The 22,391-nt window shown below is 39.6% G+C and overlaps 1 protein-coding gene and 1 long non-coding RNA gene across 2 annotated transcripts in view; one reads left to right on the top strand and one right to left on the bottom strand.

Annotated features, from left to right (window-relative positions):
• Positions 1–22,185, top strand: part of LOC127662987 (X-linked interleukin-1 receptor accessory protein-like 2) — a 422,943-nt gene extending 400,758 nt beyond the window's left edge. The window contains exons 8-11 of the mRNA XM_052154354.1: positions 108–253; positions 1,479–1,619; positions 10,626–10,796; positions 20,097–22,185. Of these exons, the coding sequence (XP_052010314.1) occupies positions 108–253; positions 1,479–1,619; positions 10,626–10,796; positions 20,097–20,782 (1,144 nt within the window). The 3' untranslated portion in view covers positions 20,783–22,185. The remainder of the gene's footprint in view (positions 1–107; positions 254–1,478; positions 1,620–10,625; positions 10,797–20,096) is intronic.
• On the bottom strand, positions 97–2,458 carry LOC127662989 (uncharacterized). Its single transcript, XR_007972946.1, has 3 exons — positions 2,187–2,458; positions 1,720–1,866; positions 97–240 (listed from the first exon to the last, which is right to left on the bottom strand). It is a non-coding gene; the product is annotated as an uncharacterized LOC127662989 (long non-coding RNA).
• Positions 22,186–22,391: the final 206 nt, after the last annotated feature.

Here is a 22,391-nt window from a genome sequence, read left to right as displayed (position 1 = left end):
ATGAGCAATGCCTGAATCCATTGTAAAATAACTAATATACTGTACACATCAGGAGAACTCTATTTTAAATATCAACAGTCTGAAGTCTGCTGTATATGTTTGTGTAGGGTGGTGCGGGAGTTTCTGGGGGAGAAGGAGGTGGAGCTTTCTCTGATGTTTGATGCTGTGGAGGAGACAGACATGGGCAACTACACCTGTAATGTGGAGAATCACATCGGCCGCAGCAGTGGAAGTGCCATCCTACAGAAGAAAGGTAAAGATTTCAATCAAATCAGACCAGTGTCTCAGCATTAGAGACAAAAACATCATATTCATGAAGCTACGTAAAAGATTCCATATGGTCCATAGATATTTATATGTACAACTTTATCTGACCCTAGATCAGATGGGTCATTACACTAATTATCTGTATTATTAAATGACATTTTTGAACCCTAAGTCATAAAGAAGTGTTGACATTTCTACTTAGTGTTGACATGCGCCAAAGTCCCTTGCATGTCAGTCCACTCAGTGGCCATCTTAGAAAATAGCTGTCCAGCCTGCCCGAGAGTGTTTCAATGTAAACATGTGGCATAAAAGTGCAGCTCCTATCTACTTGAATGGGGAAAGACTGAAATTTCTAAAATGGTTGGTTAAGATTACAATCAAACAACATATTTAAAATAAGCTTATGAGTTTAATGACTAAAGGTGATTGGCTCTTTTACCTGTAAGACAGGACTTCCTTTTCTACAAATCTTGCCCATTCCAATTTCTCCCAATCATTTTAATCGCAGTGGTCTCTGCTTCCTCTTCAATGCACTTTATCTGATCTAAATATCCCTTTGAATTCACCAACTGATGAAGAAAATTGAGTTGACACCAGACCATGCTCCACAGTGGGGCCAGGCCCACACAATCTTGAGCTTGGCCCACCTTGGCAACCACACCCCCGCCCACCGCACCAACTGTTTGGCCCACCCCGCGGGTCTTTTGGCCAACCTTACACCTTAGAGCTGGAGCCTGGATGAAACCGAAATTCATAAATCTAAATAGAAATATCTGAATCAGAAATCAAATGTTTAGTGTTTTACCTCAGCAAAAGAAATACAAGTAGAGGACCCCCAATAACAATGTACCAAAAATTAACATTTGTAACAGTTTGTTGCTGGACCAGTTGTGTCATAATTTCTAATATATTTCAATTCATTTAGCATCAAACAAAAATCATGCCAAGACATGATGATTTTTTTTTTCTTTCTACATTTGTATTCTTTCTCATCCAAAGTGCATTTTCTGTCAGGTTCAGTCCCCTTGAGCAACCTGGTGCAATTGCTCAAAGATGTAATTGCTGGTAATTCATGAAATAACTTCTGTTGCATTACTTGACCAGTTCATAACCATTAAACTACACCGTTACACGCTTTATTTCTGTGTATTATTAAAATAGACATTCCACTTCAGATCAGAGTGATACTGATTAATTGTGTTGTTGTGTAGATGTGTACAGGTTGGAGCTCGTTGGTGGTTTGGGTGCCATCATGCTGTTATTAGGGATCTTCACAGGCATCTATAAATGCTATAATGTGGAGATCATGCTGTGTTACAGACGACACTTCGGTAGCGATGAGACAGATGATGGTAAGTTTACACTGAAGACACTGCTGTCATTTACCATGCGTCTAAGAGGGAAATGTTCCCAGCTTGGATTGTCAACAGAGCTAAGAATTTGCACTTATACCTGAATGAGTTGAGACAGTTGGATCATCAGGTTGGAACGATATGTAGAGCTGCGTATGGGACAGACAGCATCAATTGAAGGATGGCGGTAGGCAACACAGGTGTGCTGGTTGCTCTGCTACTTTACACACTCTTTGTAAAGTCCACACTGCCGGTAGAAAAATGTTATACTAAGGACACAATTTGTAACAACATCTTAAACAACTGGTTTGACAAGGAGGCATATTGGCACGAGAAAACAAATAAGATCAATGGCGTATTTGGGTACGGAGAGTACACCTTGGCTGTCACACTTGCAGTTTCAAATCGCTACCATCAAAGAAGAAAACGCAAAGAAACACCCTGTAAGAAATCAACAAACAATGCCATGATAATATGCCTTTGCCTACTTTTGTCGGGCGACATCCACCAGTGTCCTGGTCCAACTGGCCAAATAACAAACAGAGTAAACCTTCCCGATGCGCTTACCTGTGGCTCCGGTGCATCTTTGGCGGCGGTGCGCCAGGGCGGTGTCTGCAGGGATCCGGCGTTGGCTCAGGTGAATCCCTGCGTCGAGCTGGGATGGACCGGTGGGTTTGGCTCCTGCGCGGATGGTGGACTGGATCTTCGGCGTGATTCGCCGGGGGGGCAGCGGTTCGCGTCCGTGGGGAGTGCATCTGCCGTTTACGGCTCTGGGCTTGGTGGCGCTTCTGTGCGGCGCCTGGGTCTGGACGGTTCAGGGTTTCGCCCTGGTTCACCGAGTGGACATCCTACGGCAACGGAAGCGGCTCCGCGCCTGTGGGCGGTGTAGCGGGAGGCCCGGCGGTGGTGGTCTTCGCGGAGCCGGCGTGGTGAGCACCGCTAACATCCACAAACTCTTTGCAGTAAATAAAGCAATACGCATGAATCGGAAGTGGAAGGTTGTTCACACTGTAAACAATGCACGCATAATCTGGGATCAAAAGTCAAACCAAAAGGTCTCTTTGGCGGACATCTAAATATCCGAAGTTTAAAATCAAAAAGCGATCAAATTATCCACATGATGACTGAATCAAATCTGGATTATTTTTGCCTATCCGAAACTTGGCTGCACAAAAATTCCCCTACTGCTGCGCTTTTAGTTCCGGGGTACGTCTCCTACAGGAGAGATAGAGCTGATGCCAAAGGGGAGGGGTTATGATCTATGTGAGAGATAACATACAGTGCAGTGAAATCCAGTGGAAAACCCCAATTGATCTAGAATGCGTTGGGTTAAATTTATCTCTTGCACCTCAGATGTCTCTCACATTATTAGTCTTATATCGACCACCATCTGCTAAAATAGACTTTTATGATAAGTTTAAGGAAATGTTAAAGCAGTGTGATTTTAAAAGGAGGTTATAGTGATGGGTGATTTTAATCTACACTGGGACGATAACAGTACAAGGAAAAAACTGCAGCAAATTATGGATGGATTTAATCTTGTCCAGATGGTTAAAGGACCAACACGGATCACAAACAATTGTAGCACCCTAATTGACTTAATCTTTACCAATCATCCGAACGGATCACAAAATCATTCAATATGTTAACTGGTCTCTCAGATCATAACATGGTGCTGATAACAAGAAAATTAACCAGAAAGCGATTTGCAGCTTATTCCGGAAAAAAGGAGTTCATCGGCATTCCAAGGAGCAACCAAGAACAATTTCACACAGCAATAAAAAATATGAACTGGGACACTTTATTAATGGACAATGAATTGGAAATAATTAGTCAGAAATTCACTGAATGCTTACAAACAAAAATTACAGAATTTGCTGTGACAATTAAACACAAAAACAGAAAGCATTCTTTTCCCTGGCTCAGTGATGATATCAAACAATTAATGAAAGACAGAGACAATGCCCTTAAAACAGCCATAAAGTCAAAACTATCTTGTGACAGACAAAAATTTGCTTCGTTACGGAATAAAGTAATAAGACAATTACGAAAAGCAAAGGCAGACTTTTTATTACAATTATTAAAAACTGTCATGGTAACTCAAAAGCGATTTGGGAACAGATCAATAAACTAACAGGTAAAACTTCTTCTAGTAATAACTCAATACAACTAAAGAACAATGGGATGCTTATGCAGGATCCATCTGCTGTGGCACAGACACTAAACGAGTATTTTGTTGATTCTGTTGATACCATAGCCAAAAGTTTCCTGTGAAACATAACAACTTACCTGTTATTAGTTCAGATTTGTTAATTGAGCCCCCACTACATCCAAAATTTGTATCCATATCTGATGTGGAAAAGGTAATTACACAGCTTAAGTCTTCACGAGCAAAAGACGTGTATGGGATGGACACACTCATGCTCAAACGAATAGGTCAGTCAATTTTGGGACCACTAACGCACATCATTAATGTGTCACTAGATCAAGGGAAATTTCCTGAATCATGGAAACTTGCTAGTGTCATTCCTATATTTAAAGGTGGTAACTCCCTTCTTTCATCTAATTACCGACCTATTAGTATTTTGCCAACAGTATCCAAAGTCTTTGAAAAACTGGTTGCTAAACAAATCACCAATCATCTTAATTGCAGTTCTTTTCCTTTGCACTCAATGCAGTTTGGTTTTAGGGCTAATCATTCCACAGAGACAGCAATATGTTATTTTCTAGAAAAGGTTAAATCAAATATGGACAATGGAGGGGTAGTGGGAGCAATCTTTTTAGATCTTCGTAAAGCATTTGATACAGTTAACCATTCAGTTTTACTGCATAAACTTCATGCATTTAATTTTTCCCCAAAATTCATTGACCTCATTAAGTCATACCTTTTATCTCGTTCACAAAGTGTAAGAATTGACCAATATAGTTCTACCCCCTTACCATTATCAACTGGTGTTCCACAGGGCTCAATTATAGGTCCAATTCTTTTCAGTTTATACATTAATGATTTACCATCTTTGTGTAAAAACTGTGACACTTTGATGTATGCAGACGACACTGCTGTCTTGGCCTATGGAAAATCCACAGAGGAAGTTGCCTCAAAACTTACAGAGGCCATGTCACTGATCTCAACCTGGTTAGAGCAATTCTGTCTGCAATTGAACATATCTAAAACAGTAGCAATGTTCTTTTCAAAAAATAATATAAATATAAAACCTGAAATTGTATTATCTGGAGAAAGATTACAGGTCGTCACAGAATATAAATATTTAGGACTATATATAGACTCTAACCTAAACTTCAAAACTCACATAAAAAAGTTAGTAATAGGATTAAGTTCAGTCTAGTGAACTTCAGATTCATTAGAGACTTTCTTTCAACAGAAGCTGCTAAATTATATTTCTTTTCTATGATTTTATCCCACATAACATATTGTTTAATAAGCTGGTCCAATACTCACTCTACAACAATAAAACCATTAAAAACATTATACAAACAATCATTAAAAATACTGGATAAAAAACCATACCACTACCACCACTGTAGTATTCTGAAGAAATATCAGTTACTTACCTGGGATAATTTAATTAAATACAAAAACATCTGTTTAATTTACAAAATCAGACATGGTCTAGCACCTCCTCCACTATGTGATTTTATAAATTTTAGATCTAGTGAGATTAGGGTAACCAGAGGGGCAGTGAGGGAAGACTGCATTATCCCCGGAGAAAAACAGCTTTTGGTCAGTCTGTTTTCTCCGTAAGAGCAGCGCAGCAATGGAACTCAGTGCCTGAACACATCAGAGAGTCCTTGTCATTCTTTTCATTCAAAAGAATGCAAACAAATGGCTTGTTGAGAGCCAAACTTGTAGGCACTAATGCTTTCTGTGTACACTTAAACATTGTGGATTTATTTATTTTTATATGAATTGTATTTTTTAACCATAATGTGTTGTATGTAATTGTATTTTTGTGATTTTATACTTGTGGTTATTTTTAAGGTTGCCTTTTTTACACCCGGCTGGGGGACTACCGATGAAAATTAGCACTTCTGAGCTAACTTGGGTACATTTACATTGTTTCAATGTTGATTAATGTACACTGTCCCCTTTCAAATAAAGAGAGAGAGAGAGAGAGAGAGAGAATAACCGTTAAAGCTCAAATCCAAGAATCTTATGTGGAATTTCTATCCATAAAATCATTTTGGAAATGTACTTTCACAAAGATGCAAATTTTATGTTTTTGAAATGATCCTGCATGTTTGAGTAGGGGTATGAATGAATGAGTGAATTCCATTTACATAGCACTTTTCTGACACTACACTCAAAGCACTTTACACAGTGAACAAGGGGACTCTTCTCAACCACCACCGGTGTGCAGCATCCACCTGGATAATGCGACGACAGCCATAGTGGGCCAGTACGCTCACCACACACCAGCTATTGGTGGAGAGGAGAGGGTTGAGTGATACAGCCAATTAATGGATGGGGATTATTAGGAAACCATGATTGATAAGGGCCAATGGGGGAATTTAAGACGTTATTTTAAGTTGAATATTAAAGTTTTTTATGTCTAATTATTAATGGGGGATATGTGGACACAGTAACACATATAGATTTGTAGTGTAAAAATATATATTTTTCATTTCAGTGAAAATAAAAATGTTAGACACTTGGGGTAAGATGTCCCTCTCAGAAATGGAGAATTTGTTCATCTTAACCTACAGGTAAATTGAGTGGAATTATTCAATCCTAATTCATAGTTGCTATTATGCAATCCTTTATAGGCCTTGTAACAGTTAAAGGATGGGCAAAGAGGACGTGGGAACCGGCTGAGGAACAAAAAGTTTAAACTTAAACTCAACATAAAACAAACATAAACAAACACACACACAGCCGCGTGCGTCTCTCTCTCCCTATCCTGAACTGGCGTCTCTGGCCCCTGTTTATCTTGCCCTCCCGCTGATCATCTGATTCAGTGGCGGTCGTGCACCCTTACGGCCCGGCCACACCTTCCTCCTCATCACAGGCCTATACTAGTTCATAGAATGGTAAAGTGTAATGGAGATATCTCTTTGACTGGAATTCTGCTAGTTAATCATTATTCAATTATTCAATTAAATTACCAAAAAGGCATCAATTTAAATAAAATATTTAATTTAGTATTTTGCATTAATTAAACAAATTATATCAGATGTATTTTATATATTCTGCAAAAATCAGATCACAGCTTGTAAATGTTTGTAAATGTAGCGGGGCAAGATGTCTATTTTCATTCATTTTAAATTTTGTGCTTAAAAACTAAATTAGCAAATGTTTCCTTTTATTTCCCCTAATATGCATCTAACATGCAGAAATGTTACAATTAAGCAGTAAATGCACACTGTCCCCCATCCACCCTGTTCTGTGTACAACAAATGTTTACTTTATTTATAAATGTCCAGAATAATCTCTGTAAAACATTATGCACGTGCCAGAATTACAAGAGACACATTTACTTACTACTAGAGTATGCTGTATTGTTTACATTTACATTTATCCAAAGCGACTTACAGTGCACTTATTACAGGGACAATCCTCCGGAGCAACCTGGAGTTAAGTGCCTTGCTTAAGAACACAATGGTGGTGGCTGTGGGGGTCGAACCAGCGACCTTCTGATTAACAGTTATGTGCTTTAGCCCACTACGCCACCACCACTAGATGAATATATTTATAAAACAATAAAGAGGGACATATGAGTCATTGCAATGCTTGAAACAACATTCCTCTGCCTCGGTCTTATGTTCACCATGATTTAATCACTAACCATTAAACACATAATCAACCAAAAAGTGTTGCCAAATGATGTCAGATGTATTGCTATACTTAATATAATCAAAGTTCCCCTTCTGTCACTCACTTAACATTGTGTCGAATGTAGTGACACAAGGGGTCTTTCTTGAGAGCCTGGCATACCTCTGAACTTGAGAAAAGGCCAATGAGAAATTTGCAGACAGAATTTGTATGTCTCTCCCCTGGACATACAGGTATAAAGGGAAGCGGGCGTGCGTCTGTCAGTCTGCTTTTTCTTTGGAGCCAAGCGGTTGAGCAGCAGCAAGCTGAAGTTCACTACTTTTCCACTCACCTCTGTTGGCAGAGCGCTGCTGTTGGATCTACGGCACGTTACCAGCGGCTTTCTCTTTCTCTGCACACTGTGCAGTCCACGCCCCTGGGCGATTTGACAGCGCTTCTGTCTAAAAGAGTTCTTACTTCTAAAAGAGTATTTTCCCCTTAAAAAGAGTTTGTTTTCTCTCACAAAAGAGCAATACACAGCAGGCGTTGACATCCTTTTCAGGATGCGTCTTTTTAAAGAAGCCCTTCCGCCTCTTTGCAGTTTGTGGATGTGGTCGATATCTCTCTTGGAACCCTCCATCCTCCCCACAGCCTTCACGGCTTGACAATTGGTACCTCGGGTCAGGGCGCCACTCCCAGCCACCAAGGTCGTGGAGGGCACCTTTCACTGCCTGGAACTGACATCCTCACTCGTCCGATCTCACTACTCTTGATGGTGGGACGGTCCAGCCGTTTTCGGAGGTAAAGTGACAGACGGAAGCTATCTCACACATCATTCCATGGTGTCCACCGAGGGAGTCCCCCTGTGTCCAAGCAACAGGCAGCTCTGCCTCAACCGGGCCAGCTCTCCTGCATCGAGCGCCCCGCAGGCGGCGTACGCCCCCCCTCTTGATCCGTTCAGACAGCACCACGATGGTAGCATACATAAATCACTCGTCATATGTTACAACTCGCCCGCCATCTCCTCCTTTGGAGTCAGCTGGAATCAGCGACTCAAGTCGCTGCACACCACTTATATTCTGGGCAACCTCAACACGACAGCGGACGAGCTGTCGCGACAGGTCTTGCCAAGCGGAGAGTGGAGGCTCCACACCCATGTGGTTCAGATGATTTGGGGCCAGTTCGGCATGGCACAGGTAGATCTCTTTGCCTCCCAAGACAATTCCCACTGCCCGCTCTGGTACTCCCTGCCAGAGGCCCCTCTCGGGACAGACATGCTGCCACACAGCTGGCCCCGGGGGCTGCACAAGTACGCATTTCTCCCAGTGAGCCTTCTTGCACTGGTGCTGTGCAAGATCAGGGAGGACGAGGATCAATTCACCTTAATGGCTCCTTACTGGCCCACTCTGATTTGGTTCTCGGATGTCACGCTCCTTGCGACAGCACCTCCCGGGCAAATTCCCCTGAGGAAGGAACTTCTTTCCCAGGAACCTCAATGTCTGGCCCCTGGACGGGACGCAGAAGATCTGAATGACCTACCACCTGCAGTCGTAGACACGATCAACCAAGCCAGAGCTCCTTCTACCAGGCAACTTTACGCCCTTAAGTGGTGCTTGTTCGCAAATTGGTGTTCTTCCCGGTCTGAAGACCCACAGAGATGCGCAGTTCAGTCAGTGATTTCATTTCTGCAAGAGAGGTTGGAGGGGAGGCTGTCCCCCTCCACCTTGAAGGTGTATGTAGCCGTTACCGTGGCCCACCATGACACAGTGGATGGCAAGTCGACTTGATTATCAGGTTCCTTAGAGGCACCCAGAGGCTGAATCCTTCCCGGTCAAGCCTGTTCCCCTCCTGGGATCTCTCAGTGGTCCTCTCGGGCCTTCAGAGACCCCACTTTGAGCCGCTTGACTCAGTTGAGCTCATGGCCCTCTCCTTGAAGACGGTCCTCCTGATAGCACTAGCTTCCATCAAGAGGGTTGGGGACCTGCAAGCGTTCTCTGTCAGTTTGCTTTGGTGGATGGTGGAAAGGGAACGCCATCTCCAAACACCCTTGCGGGTTCAAGCACACTCGACGACACGTGTGGCATCCTCGTGGGCACTGGCCAATGGCACCTCCCTAGCAGACATCTGCAGAACAGCGGGCTGGGCAACACCCAATACCTTTGTGATATTCTACAATCTCAGGGTTGAGTTGGTCTTGTCCCATGTTTTGTCAGGTCCGAGCTCGGTAATACGGAACAGCTGACCGGATGTTCCGCTTGCACCTAGCGCCCTTCACCAAAGTGATCCAGTGCTCTCTCTCTCTCCCAGGTTAGCCACTAAGCTCTCGCTACCTGAATGTTCTTCCTCCCTAGCCTTCTGGCCTGCAAATTCAGTGGAGGAATTTGCAGCCAGACTCACTACGAGCCGCAAGTGCTCTGTAATGGGATAGGGCTCCACAGGCCTAATTCCCTCTTCAGGCAACTCCCTGTGATGTATTTTCCGCGGTACGGTCTACCTGTCGGCAGACCCGCGTCTCCCTTGGGCAGTCCCTCTGCCCCCAGTCGCTGAGTTTGTAGAGCTCCTCCCTCATCAGGTAGGACCTACCACTGCAGAATAGGAATCGAGTGAGTGACAGAAGGGAATCCTCCGTTCCCTGATGGAGGGAATGAGACGTTGTGTCCCCCTTGCCGCAACACTAGACCTACCACTATAAATGGCCGTACCTTAGTCTCGGCTCCTCAGTGCAAAAACCTGACTGACAGATGCACGCCTGCTTCCCTTTATACCCGTATGTCCGGGGGCGGGATCTGTCTGGCCAATCTGTCTGCCAATATCTCATTGGCCTTTTCTCAAGTTCAGAGGTAAGCGAGGCTCTCAAGAAAGACCCCTTGTGTCACTACATTCGACAGAATGTCTCATTCCCTCCATCAGGGAACGGAGGTTACAACAGTAACCATGACGTTTTAATTTTGACCATAAAACAACAATAATAAACGTAATTAAAAATTTTATGAAAAAATGTATGCGCAGAGGAATAAAAGAAGACTAGTGGTTCATTTTTTTATTTTATAAATCTCTACAAAAAATAATATTTTGTATGGTGCAATAGTTAACAAAATAATTATCCACTCCTGTCCACAGATACAGTTTGGTTGATATCCATGTTTACTGTCAGGAATCAAATAAAGGTTTAGAGATTTGCTCAGCTTTATGCTTTGTTATTTAACCTCTGTGACACAATGCATCTGTTCCTTCAGACAACAAGGAATATGACGGCTACCTCTCTTACACCAAAGTGGATTTAGAGTCAGTGGCGCATGAGATGAGCGAAGAGGAGCAGTTTGCTCTGGAGATCTTACCTGATGTCCTGGAGAAACACTACGGATATAAACTCTTCATCCCTCACCGTGACCTCATCCCCAGTAGCAGTAAGAACATCTCTTTCACTGAGCAAATGATCAAGATGAACAGAATGTTTATTGTACAAAGGTAAACGTTGGTTTTGCCAATGTTGCTGAACAGGCCTCACAAACAAACAGGAATGTTTTGATAGCGCTACAGAGCCACCGTCTTTACATTTTTGGAGAAATCAGATATGTCGGAACCTGAAGTTTTATTTCCCCAAACAAAGCGGTTTGTCTGTGGTGTGGGAAACTTTGGGTATGTTAAAGACCCACAAATTACCATCAGTGTTTCTCAGTTACCCAGTTTATCCACCTTATTTTGCAACGTGGAATTAAGCAGCGTCTGCATTTCCGGCAAATGTGTAAAAGTTCTGCTGTTATTGACCGCAATGTAAATAAACAGAAGGATAATAATACCAGAATTTAGTGATATAAGTTTATAGACTATCACACAACCTCAGGATGTACAGCACAATTAAGGCCTAATGTCGGATAATTTTCTAACATCAGCATTTATAGTAAAAGAGTAAGTAAATCATTCACTTGTTGCTGTGTGTTGTTGTATTGAAAAGACGGTAATAAAATCTGCTTCTTACTGTCAGAAGTTTACATACTCCTTAGCCAACTACATTTAAACATTTTCACAATTCCTGACATTTAATTGTTTTAGGTCAGTTAGGATCACTACTTTATTTTAAGAATGAGAAATGTCAGAATAATAGTAGAGAGAATGATTTATTTCAGCGTTTATTTCTTTCATCACATTCCCAGTGGGTCAGAAATGTACATACGATTTGTTAGTATTTGGTATCATTGCCTTTAAATTGTTTAACTTGGGTCAAATGTTTTGTGTTGCCTTCCACAAGCTTCTCACAATGAGTTGCTGGAATTTTGGTCCATTCCTCCAGACAGAACTGGTGTAACGGAGTCAGGTTTGTAGACCTCCTTGCTCACACATGCTTTTTCAGTTCTGCCCACAAATTTTCTTTCAGATTGAGGTCAGGGCTTTGTGATGGCCACTCCAATACCTTGAATTTGTTGTCCTTAAACCATTTTGCCACAACTTTGGAGGTATGCTTGGGGTCATTGTCCATTTGGAAGACCCATTTGCGACTGAGCTGATGTCTTGAGATGTTGCTTCAATATATCCACATAATTTTCCTTCCTCATGATGCCATCTATTTTGCGAAGTGCACCAGTCCCTCCTGCAGCAAAGCACCCCCACAACATGATGCTGCCACCCCCATACTTCACTGTTGGGATGGTGTTCTTCGGCTTGCAAGCCTCACCCTTTTTCCTCCAAACATATCGATGGTCATTGTGGCCAAACAGTTAAATATTTGTTTCATTAGACCAGAGGACATTTCTCTAAAAAGTAAGATCTTTGTCCCCATGTGCACTTGCAAACTGTAGTCTGGCTTTTTTATGGTGGTTTTGGAGCATTGGCTCCGTCCTTGCTGAGCAGCCTTTCAGTTTATGTTGATATAGGACTTGTTTTACTGTAGACATAGATACTTGTCTACCTGTTTCCTCCAGCATCTTCACAAGGTCCTTTGCTTTTGTTCTGGGATTGATTTGCACTTTTTGCACCAAACTACATTCATCTCTAGGAGACAGAATGCAGTCTCCTTCCTGAGCTGTATAATGGCTGTGTGGTTCCATGGTGTTTATACTTGCATACTATTGTTTGTACAGATGAATGTGGGACCTTCAGGCATTTGGGAATTTCGCCCAAGGATGAATTAGACTTGTGGATGTCCACAATTCTTTTTTTTTCTTCACAGGGGCGGCTGTGGCTCAGTTGGTAGAGCGGGTCAGCTGCCAATCGCAGGGTTGGTGGTTCGATTCCCAGCCCACACAACTCCATATGCCGAAGTGTCCTTGGGCAAGACACTGAACCCCAAGTTGCTCCCAATGGCAGGCTAGCGCCTTGCATGGCAGCTCTGCCACCATTGGTGTATGAGTGTGTGTGTGTGAATGGGTGATTGGGAAACAGTGTAAAGCTCTTTGGTAACCTCTGAGGTTAAAAAAAAAGCGCTGTATAAGTGCAGACCATTTACATTCTTTTTCTGAAATATCTTTTGATTTTTCTATGATGTCAAGCAGATACACTTAGTTTGAAGGTAAGCCTTAAAATACAACCACAGGTACACCTCTAATTTAGTACACCTCTTATCAGAAGTTAATTGGATAATTGTCTAAAGGATTGACATAATTTTCTGGAATTTTTCAATCTGCTTTAAGGCACAGTTAACTTAGTCTATGTAAACTTCTGACCCACTGGAATTGTGATATGGTCAATTAAAAGTGAAACAATCTGTCAGTAAACAATTGTTGGAAAAAGTACTTGTGTCATGTACAAAGTAGATGTCCTAAATGACTTGTCAAAACTATAGTTTGCTAATATTAAATCTGTGGAGTGGTTTTAATGTCTTCAACCTACGTGTATGTAAACAACTTCTTCAACTGTATGTACCTGCATAACCTCCAATGATGCCTTTATTTGTTTATTTCCAAAAGCGTTGTTTCATAAACCATGCTGAATACCTGATCTCCTTTTACTATTCAGTGCTAAGAAAGTGAGAGTGCTCTATGACAATAACAGAGAGTAAAAGGCATTTATTAATTTGCCACGATGAAACAAGATGCAGTTTTGGTGCAAAGAAAGTTGAAGCAGCATTTGCCCAGTGGCTTTCTGCTCTCTGCTGATTGTGTAAAGTTTGTGGAGGTGTGCCAGATGGTGTGGAGGACTGTCCTGTCAGCACCTGATTTCATTCTTTCTGCCTGTGCAACAATATGTGATAAATAAAATGCAAAATATGGTCAAACTATGCGTTGAAAACCAATGAGTTTATGAAAATAATAATTAATGATAATAATATGGTGACATATACTGCCAGCCTGTAATATAAAGCAGCATAATGTAGTGTTTTTGTATCGCTAAAATAGCTGGAAGTGGCTGACACCAGTCCACATTCAAGGTTGATCATGGCGGCGCCCTAGTTTTGCTGAAAAATAAGGTGGATACGTTTTGTTGAATCAAGTGTTGGGCAACAGTAGGGTTTCAATGAGGGTTATTATTGTTTTGGAGTTTAATTTAGTTTTTATTTCTATTTTATATTCATTTGTTATTTTCAATTAGTTTTCGTTAGTTTTCAAACTTTGTCTGTTAGTTTTAGTTTAGTGTTCAGTGTTTTCTAGTTTCAGTTTAGTTTTAGTTTTTATTTCAGTTTTAGTATTAGTATTTTTATGGCTGCCAAAGCTAAAGCGTTCACTGGTGTCATTTACATAAAATATTATTACATTTCTCAGGGCAGTCTTGTGTTATTTTTATCTGGCATTTTTATGTTTAATAAAAACAAATAATTATTTTAAATATTACATATTTTGTAATATAGGGTAAAGTGGGACAGTTAGGCTTGATTCCCATTGTATCCAAATGCATTTCATTAAATCATTACCAAACTAATCTTTAGGAAGTAAACAATTCACTTAGTGAGGTTTTCAATTGATGAATATATGTTTCATGGCCACCGGTGGGAAAAGCAATGGTGAAGAAACGTGAGGTAAATATTATAAAATAGTAAAAGTTGACTTGATGTTTGTAAATGTTACAAATGATGACTTTTGATATGAAATTGTATAAGAAAATATAAATAAAGATTCCAAATAGTTTTCTATACAATACCTGGATGTACCCAATTTCCAGTCCCACTTTAGTAATATGGCAAAAATGATTTTGTTAAAAGAGTGTCTCCAAAGGTTCTTCTACCCAGTATTAATTATTTACTCAATTTTGCTTTTGACTAAGGTAGGAGACATTCTAAGCTTTATTTAAAGGTATAACACCAGGTTATGTGGCATTTGGATCATAATTAAAAGTGCAGAGAAAAGTACAATTTCCAAAAGTGTCTCACTTTACCCATATTTGCCCTGATAAATAATGTAAAATTAATTTAAAGGAATGTTCCGGGTTCATGCTAAGCTAAGCTCAATCAAAAGCATTTGTGGCATGTTGTTGATTACCACAAAAATGTATTTCAACTCGTCCCTCCTTTTCCTGTGTGAAAATTATAATGTGAAGCTTATAATTTCATAAAAGCACTTGCATTAATTCTTCTCATAAAAATCATTAGGATTTGTTTTTTTTATTATCTGATATACAATGTACAGTGTCCCCCAAAAGTATTTAGTTTTAGGCACTGAAGCCACAAAAAAAAAGTCGGAATATCATTCATTGCATTAGTTAGAAAAGAATCATAAAAGGTGGGATTTATTACAATAAACAAATAAATAAATACATAAATATTTTTTTAAGCTAATCATTTCACAAAAAGAATTGTTTGTTAGGTTCCAAATAAGATAAAATAGATGTCAAATCCATTTCTTTTTTTTATTATTAATTATCGTTACACTTTGTCAGTGGAACATATTCATAGTAAAAAGAAACTTAAAGATGAGCCGCAGACAGGACGGAAACAGTGTTCTGTGTTCAATAGAGGGCAAATCTGGTTCATAGGCTAATTAATTTGTAACGGCAACTTAAACCATCAAAGATAGACCTACCTATTTCCTCATGAAAGACACAGTCTTGTTCCTTTGTCTTTTTGTCTGATTTACAAATCCTTTTTTTCTTCAAATCAAAGTTTGTAATTTTGTGAACACCTCAAATCTTGTTGGTGTAGTTCATGGCTTAGAACTCTTTTGTGTAGGATTTTATCAAATGACCATGGAAAAATTTATGGTAAAAATACTTCCGAAATCAAGATGGTTGAAAAAATGGGCTTGCACTGCTGCACTCTACTGCAATTATACACTATGCACATGACACACTATAGAATGTGCCCTTACAATATGCACTTTGCACCCAGCTATGTAGTGTATACATTTTCAAAATGTAGTATCGTCCCAAATGGATCACGGGTGTAGTTTTTTTCACCCCACCAGCTGCCCCGGATACTTACCTGTTCATACCTGACAACACACACGATGAAACCGGCTCAACTCAGAGATTATAAAATCTCGCAACGGTATTGGGTGTTGCCCTGCAGATGCCTGCTAGAGTTGTGCCATTGGTTAGTGCCCAAGAGGAAGCCACCCTCCTGGTGGAGTGTGCTCTTAATCACAGAGGGGCAGGTATGCCTCTTTAATGTTACATTGTCAGATATACTCTATATAAAAATGACTTGTCTTTTGTTCTTGCAAAAGTATATAGACCACCAGGGCCATATTCTGAATTCCTTCAAGGATTTGCAGATTTTCTAACAGATCTAGTAGTTCAAGTGGACAGAGCATTTATTGACATTCTCAACTCTGTTGGTGTTGACAAAATGTGACAGGTCCAACCCATCGGCCCAAGATAGCTTCACTAATAATCTTCAGACTTGTCTCAAATACTCAGTATGCCAAAAAGTTCAGAAGAACTTGATGTTGTCACAGAAAATATGGTTACAGCCTTCTCTAGCACTCTAGATAGTGTCTCCCATCATTCGATTCAAGAAAGTTAAAGAGAAAAATCCCACACCATTTCACAGTGCATGGAAGGATAGTGTCTCTAACTACAGGCAGGCTCTAAAAACTGCCTGGTCTGCATATTTGAGAAAACTCATAGAAAATAGACACAACATTCCAAGGTGTTTATTCAGTACTGTGGCTAAATTGGTTAGGAATAAAACTTCTATTGAACCAGATATTCCATAGCAGCATAGTAGTAATTACTTTATGAATTTCTTTATTGATAAAATTAAAATCATAAAAACTAAATTGGAATTATGCATCCATCTGTAACAACACCCCAGAAGACTAAAATAATTCCCTAAGAGCAACTTCAATCCTTCGCTGTTATAGTGATCTAACAAAAGAGCTAACAAAAATGATTAAAAAAATAAATCAACAACATGTATGTTATACTCAATACCAACCAAATTCCTAAAATAGGTGTTTCCTGTAATCTCAGAACCTCTTCTTAATATTATTAACTCCTCATTATCCTTAGGGCATGTCCCAAGAAACGTTAAACTGGCAGTTATCAAACCGCTTATCAAGAAACCACAGCTTGATCAGGAGAATTGGCTAATTATAGGCCTAATATCTCCATTCAGATTTCTAATTTTTGTAGAAAATACTAGAAAACGTAGTGTTGGGGCCTGGGTAGCTCAGCAAGTATTGACTTGATACTTGTTTGACTTGGAGTTGTGAGTTCGAGTCCAGGGTGTGTTGAGTTAATCTAGTCAGGTCTCCTATGCAACCATATTGGCTCGGCTGCTAGGGAGGGTAGAGTCACATGGGGTAAACTACTTGTGGTCGTGATTAGTGGTTCCCGCTCTCAATGGGGCATGTGGTATGTTGTGCGTGGATCACGGAGAGTAGCATGAGCCTCCACATGCGGAGTCTCCACGGTGTCATGCACAACAAGCCACGTGATAAGATGCACTTATTGACTGTCTTAGAAGTGGAGGCAACTAAGACTTGTCCTCCACCACCCGGATTGAGGTGAGTAACCGCACCAACACGAGGACCTACTAAGTAGTAGGAATTGGGTATTCCAAATTGAGAGAAAAGGGTATAAAAAAGGTTGTGTCCTCCCAACTATGTTAATTTTTACAGACAAATGGTATAAAGAATTTCAGTCAGGATTTAGGTCCCATCATAGTAACAAATGGTATAAAGAATTTATGTCAGGATTTAGGTCCCATCATAGTAACAAATGGTATAAAGAATTTCAGTCAGGATTTAGGTCCCATCATAGTAACAAATGGTATAAAGAATTTCAGTCAGGATTTAGGTCCCATCATAGTACAGAGACTACACCTATTAGAGTTACAAATGACTTGCTCTTATCATCTAACCATGACTGCATTTCTCTTTTAGTGCTTTTAGATCTTAGTGCTGCCTTCGAAACCACAGATCATGACATTCTCTTTGATAGGCTTGAGAATTATGTTGGCATTTGTGGACAGGCATTAGCTTGGTTTATCTCTCTGATCGCTACCACTTTGTCTGTTTAAATGAGGAACTGTCAGATCAAATTAAAGTTAAGTATGGAGTGCCACAGGGATCAGTTTTAGGGCCTCTTTTACTTTTACTTCTCCCTACACATACTCCACCTGGGAGATATTATCAGGAACCATGAATTTAGTTTTCACTGTTATGCCGATGTTACACAACTTTATAAATCTTTGAAACCCAATGAAATTTCACAATTATCTAAATTAACAGAGTGTATAAATGATATCAAAGTGTTGATGGCTAGAAATGTCCTTCTACTCAATTCCGATAAAACAGAAGCACTAATTATTGGAACAAAAACAACAAAAAATAGGATGCTAAAATATAATCTGACTCTTGATGGATGTACTGTAACGTCTACAGCAAAAAATGTAGGTGTTATATTTGATAGCAATCTAACCTTTGAAAAACTAATTTCCAATATTTGTATAACTGCATTCTTCCACCTCAGAAATACTGCCAAGTTACAACACATGCTATCTGTTTCTGATTCCGAAAAACTAATGATCATGACCTCAAAACTAGATTATTGTAGTGCTTTACTAGGTGGATATCCTGCCGGTTTAATAAATAAACTTCCACAGGTTCAAAATGCAGCAGCGAAAGTGCTGACTAGAGGCAAGAAATACGATCATCTCAGCCCCGTTTTATCGTTACATTGGCTACCTTTTTGTATTAATTTTTAATTCTGTTAATTACGAAGCTTTGAATGGTCTAGCTCCAATGTACTTAAGTGACCTTCTGTTACACTATAATCCATCACTCTAATTATGACTGCAAAACTCCAGCCTGCTAACAATACCGAGAAAATCAAAATCCACAAAAGGAGGGAGAACATTTTCATATTTGGCTCCAAAACTATGGTCTTCCTAAACTAATAGTTTTCCTAACAGTGTTCATATCTCAGACACACTCTCTCTTTTCAGTTTAAGTCTAGACTAAAGACTTATCTATTCAGCCAGACATACACCTAATTTGCCCCTCAATTCATAGCTATGCTGCTTTGGTTAGGTCTTCCAGAACCGAAAACACATTTCTTATTCTTTAACCCTGCTTATTCCCTGCCGTAAGCTTCCAGCCAGACTGCGATGCTCCTCACTGAATTATACCTATATCATCTTGGTCAACGGAGGGACAACACTCTCTTAAACTACATAGAAAATTAGTTCACCACTAAAAAGGCCTTCATCGGCCAAAATCAAAGGACACTGCATCTGCGTGTATTTCCTCAGTTAATTCAGGATGACTTCAAGGACTTTAACACTAAAACGTTTAGTTCATATAAAATCATTTTGTTTAATCATTGACAGACAAAACGTACATAGTTTACTCATTTTAACTACTAATAGTTCTGAACATAAATAACATAAATAACTAATATTGGCTTTATATTCATTAATTTTCTGTCATTCTGTAGCATAATTTAATGTACAGCTGCTTTGAAACAATGCCTGTAATGAAAAGCGCTATACAAATACATTTGACTTGGCTGACTCCTCCATGTGATTTTTGCAGCTACAAAGGTCTGGTCACAATTAACTTGCATTTTATGGATCAACAGAGCTGAAATATGTTTTTAAAATCATTAAAATCTGGAATAGCATGAGTGTGAATAAATAAGATTTATTTTTGAGTCAACTATCCCTTTGAAGCTTTCTACTCACATTTGTAAGGTGCTGTCTTCACAGATGTTTTGATAGTTGCCACAATCACCATTAATTACAATTGTTTTGTGAGTTCTGCATCATGGCCAGGTAACTCCACCCCATGCTGTTTTATTTTGCATGGAGAGGGTCTCCTCATGGGTGTTTCCATATTAGGATCCCATGACCATTCAAATACTTCTCACTTAATCTCAGTAACCAGCCTGTTATTGGACACTTTCACCCATGCTTTAGTTAATCATTGCTGACTAAGAATAGTACATTTCTACAATGCATTAGTAACAGAAAACTGTTTAAATGAAGCTGCGCCCAGGCCACTAGGTGTCAGTATGAGTCCAAAACGACATAAACAGAAAAGAGAAAAAATGAGTAATATGCTGAACTTTACCTGTGGGGACTCTTTTAGGATACCTGTGTGAACTTGAGGGGATCTGACTTCATACATCCACTAAATTAAACTTGGTACCAGTTCACGGAAAATGACAAGATGACAATTGCTTTGACATTTTTAAGTATGACTAAATACGTTTTTGGGTCACTATATGTTTTTCATTTATGTGTAACCTAGACTTCTTTGAATCATGACTTGCATAGCTCTGCATGAATTTTTGATGAGCCATAAACATTTCTCTCATCTCTGTCTCTTATCTAGCATACATTGAGGATCTGGCACGGAGCATGGAACAGAGCAGGCGTCTTATTATCGTGTTGACCCCTGAGTTTGTGGCCCGCCGCGGTTGGAGCATCTTCCAGTTTGAGCCGCGGCTGCACAGCATGCTGGTGACAGGCGAAATCAAAGTGATCATAATTGAATGCTCCGACCTACGCAACGTTATTAACTACCAGGAAATAGAAGACATCAAGCACACCATTAGAGCGCTGTCTGTCATTAAATGGTGCGGCCCCAAAAACAACCAACTCAAATCCAAGTTCTGGAAGCAGGTGCTGTACGAAATGCCTGCTAAGAAGAAAGAGTCGTTGTCTCGGCGGCAGGTGTTGGACTCGGGTGAGCAGGGGCTCTTCGGTGACCTGCAGGCCGTATCAACAGTTGCCATGACTGCGACCTCAGCATCGTTAGCACCGGCTCATGTTGAAATACCAGACTATAACGAGCCGGCCCACCTGCAAATGCGACATTACTGCCGCAGCTACGAATACGAGCTTCCCACCTCCGCCATCGCCACGCTTAACAGCAATCACATGTACTGCAATTTACCCATGACACTGATGAATGGACGGGTGACGCACAACAACATTGGGAAACCCAAGAAGGACATTCACTTAAACAGCACATTTGTACCGCTGTCCGGACAAGAACTTTCCAGTGATATCTGGTAGAACACCTCACAGCAATCACTGGCAGGGTTGGGGACAAATTCAGAATTTAAGAATTGGTTCCATTTCAATTCCTGAGTTGGAATTTGGAATTGGCCACACACAACAGGAAGTTGAATCAGAACGGAGGTCACACAAGCTGTGAAGAGTAAAAACAAACAAACAAACATAAAATGACCTAACTAATTTTGACTAATTGTGCTTATTTATTCTGTTAATTATGTCAAATATTTTTCTCAACTGATATATTACTCTAAACTGAATTTAATATGATCAAAACAATTAACATAGCCATAAAACAGAAATTAATGTATCATTTATAACATTATCACAGGTACTTTCTATGAATTTCTTGGAATTCCATTTTGATTCTACTTTCTTGAATTCAAATTTGATTGACAATTCTGCATCCTGTTTGCCAACTCTTTTCGAATTCAGGAATTTATTTGGAATTTGAAAGGCATTCTCAATTCAATTCTGAATAGAACGCAACCTTGCCGCCCACCGGGCCAAATAGCTTTGGTGATTTGAACTTTTTCTTCCTTTTCATTTGCATGATATCATCTAGTTAAAAGACAACACATAATGACATGATAGTTTATCTCTGTTTCTTCCTGTCTTTAACTACCTGTTAAATGTTTTCATACGTTGTTGAGACAGGTGAAGCGCTACTGACATTGATTTTCTACTTGAATTTCTTCTTTTTGGAGATATAAAGTAAGAAAACACCTTGTATTTCATGCTCAAGGTATTCATACTATGTACAGTTTCATAATGTTTTTTTGAGTGAACGCACATTAAAGGTTTTATTTCAGGAGATCAGATAATGACTTTGGTTGTTGCAGCACAATAATGTAAAGACACGTCTGCGCTGAGCTTTAAACAATATTATGTTCTATTTATGCAAATAAATATTATTCAAATTTGAATAAGCACATTGAGATTGTTTGTAGCCAATTAGGAGAAAGTATTTAAATATTTGATACAGCTTATCATTTGCCTTATTTCCTGACAGCTCTGCTCTTTTTTGCCTCGAAATTATGTTTTGTTTGACAATGTTTTCCCAGAGCTTGCTTTTTCACAACATTAGTTGTTTATATGTTGTGTTTGGTATTAGATTCAGTGCTGCTAGTGATCAATGATTCACTTAGTTTTATCAAATACATTCATTTTATTTATCATATTTATTATATTTTCATTAGATTTATATGCCATGTTGCCCTCTCTTTCTCTTGTTTTAAGACATTAAAGATCACCCAAATCTATGAGTGATTTAATCTTGTATCCTCATGACTAGGAACCATTTGACTCTTTAGATAAGGGGATGTATGGGACATGAATGAAAATGCTGAAGAATATAATCTGTCTTTTATCGAATATTCCCCAACTGAGCAGCTAGTCTGATTCACAGGTTATTGTTTTTGAATGAGCAAATAATGTATTTGTAATATACATTGCAAAATAATCTTTGTTTGTTATCAGACCATAATAATGAATAAATACATGAATAATTAAGTGTGAGAGATGTCTTATTCATTCAGGGGCGAAAATTTCATCAAAATGTTGGGGGGGACAATAAACATAACAATTCTCAATATCAATTTTTGAAGGG

The sequence above is a fragment of the Xyrauchen texanus genome, chromosome 23, assembly GCF_025860055.1.
Source record: "Xyrauchen texanus isolate HMW12.3.18 chromosome 23, RBS_HiC_50CHRs, whole genome shotgun sequence".
NCBI lineage: Eukaryota > Metazoa > Chordata > Actinopteri > Cypriniformes > Catostomidae > Xyrauchen > Xyrauchen texanus.
Note: the sequence above shows the minus strand (reverse complement) of the source record. Positions and strands in the feature narration are given on the sequence as shown.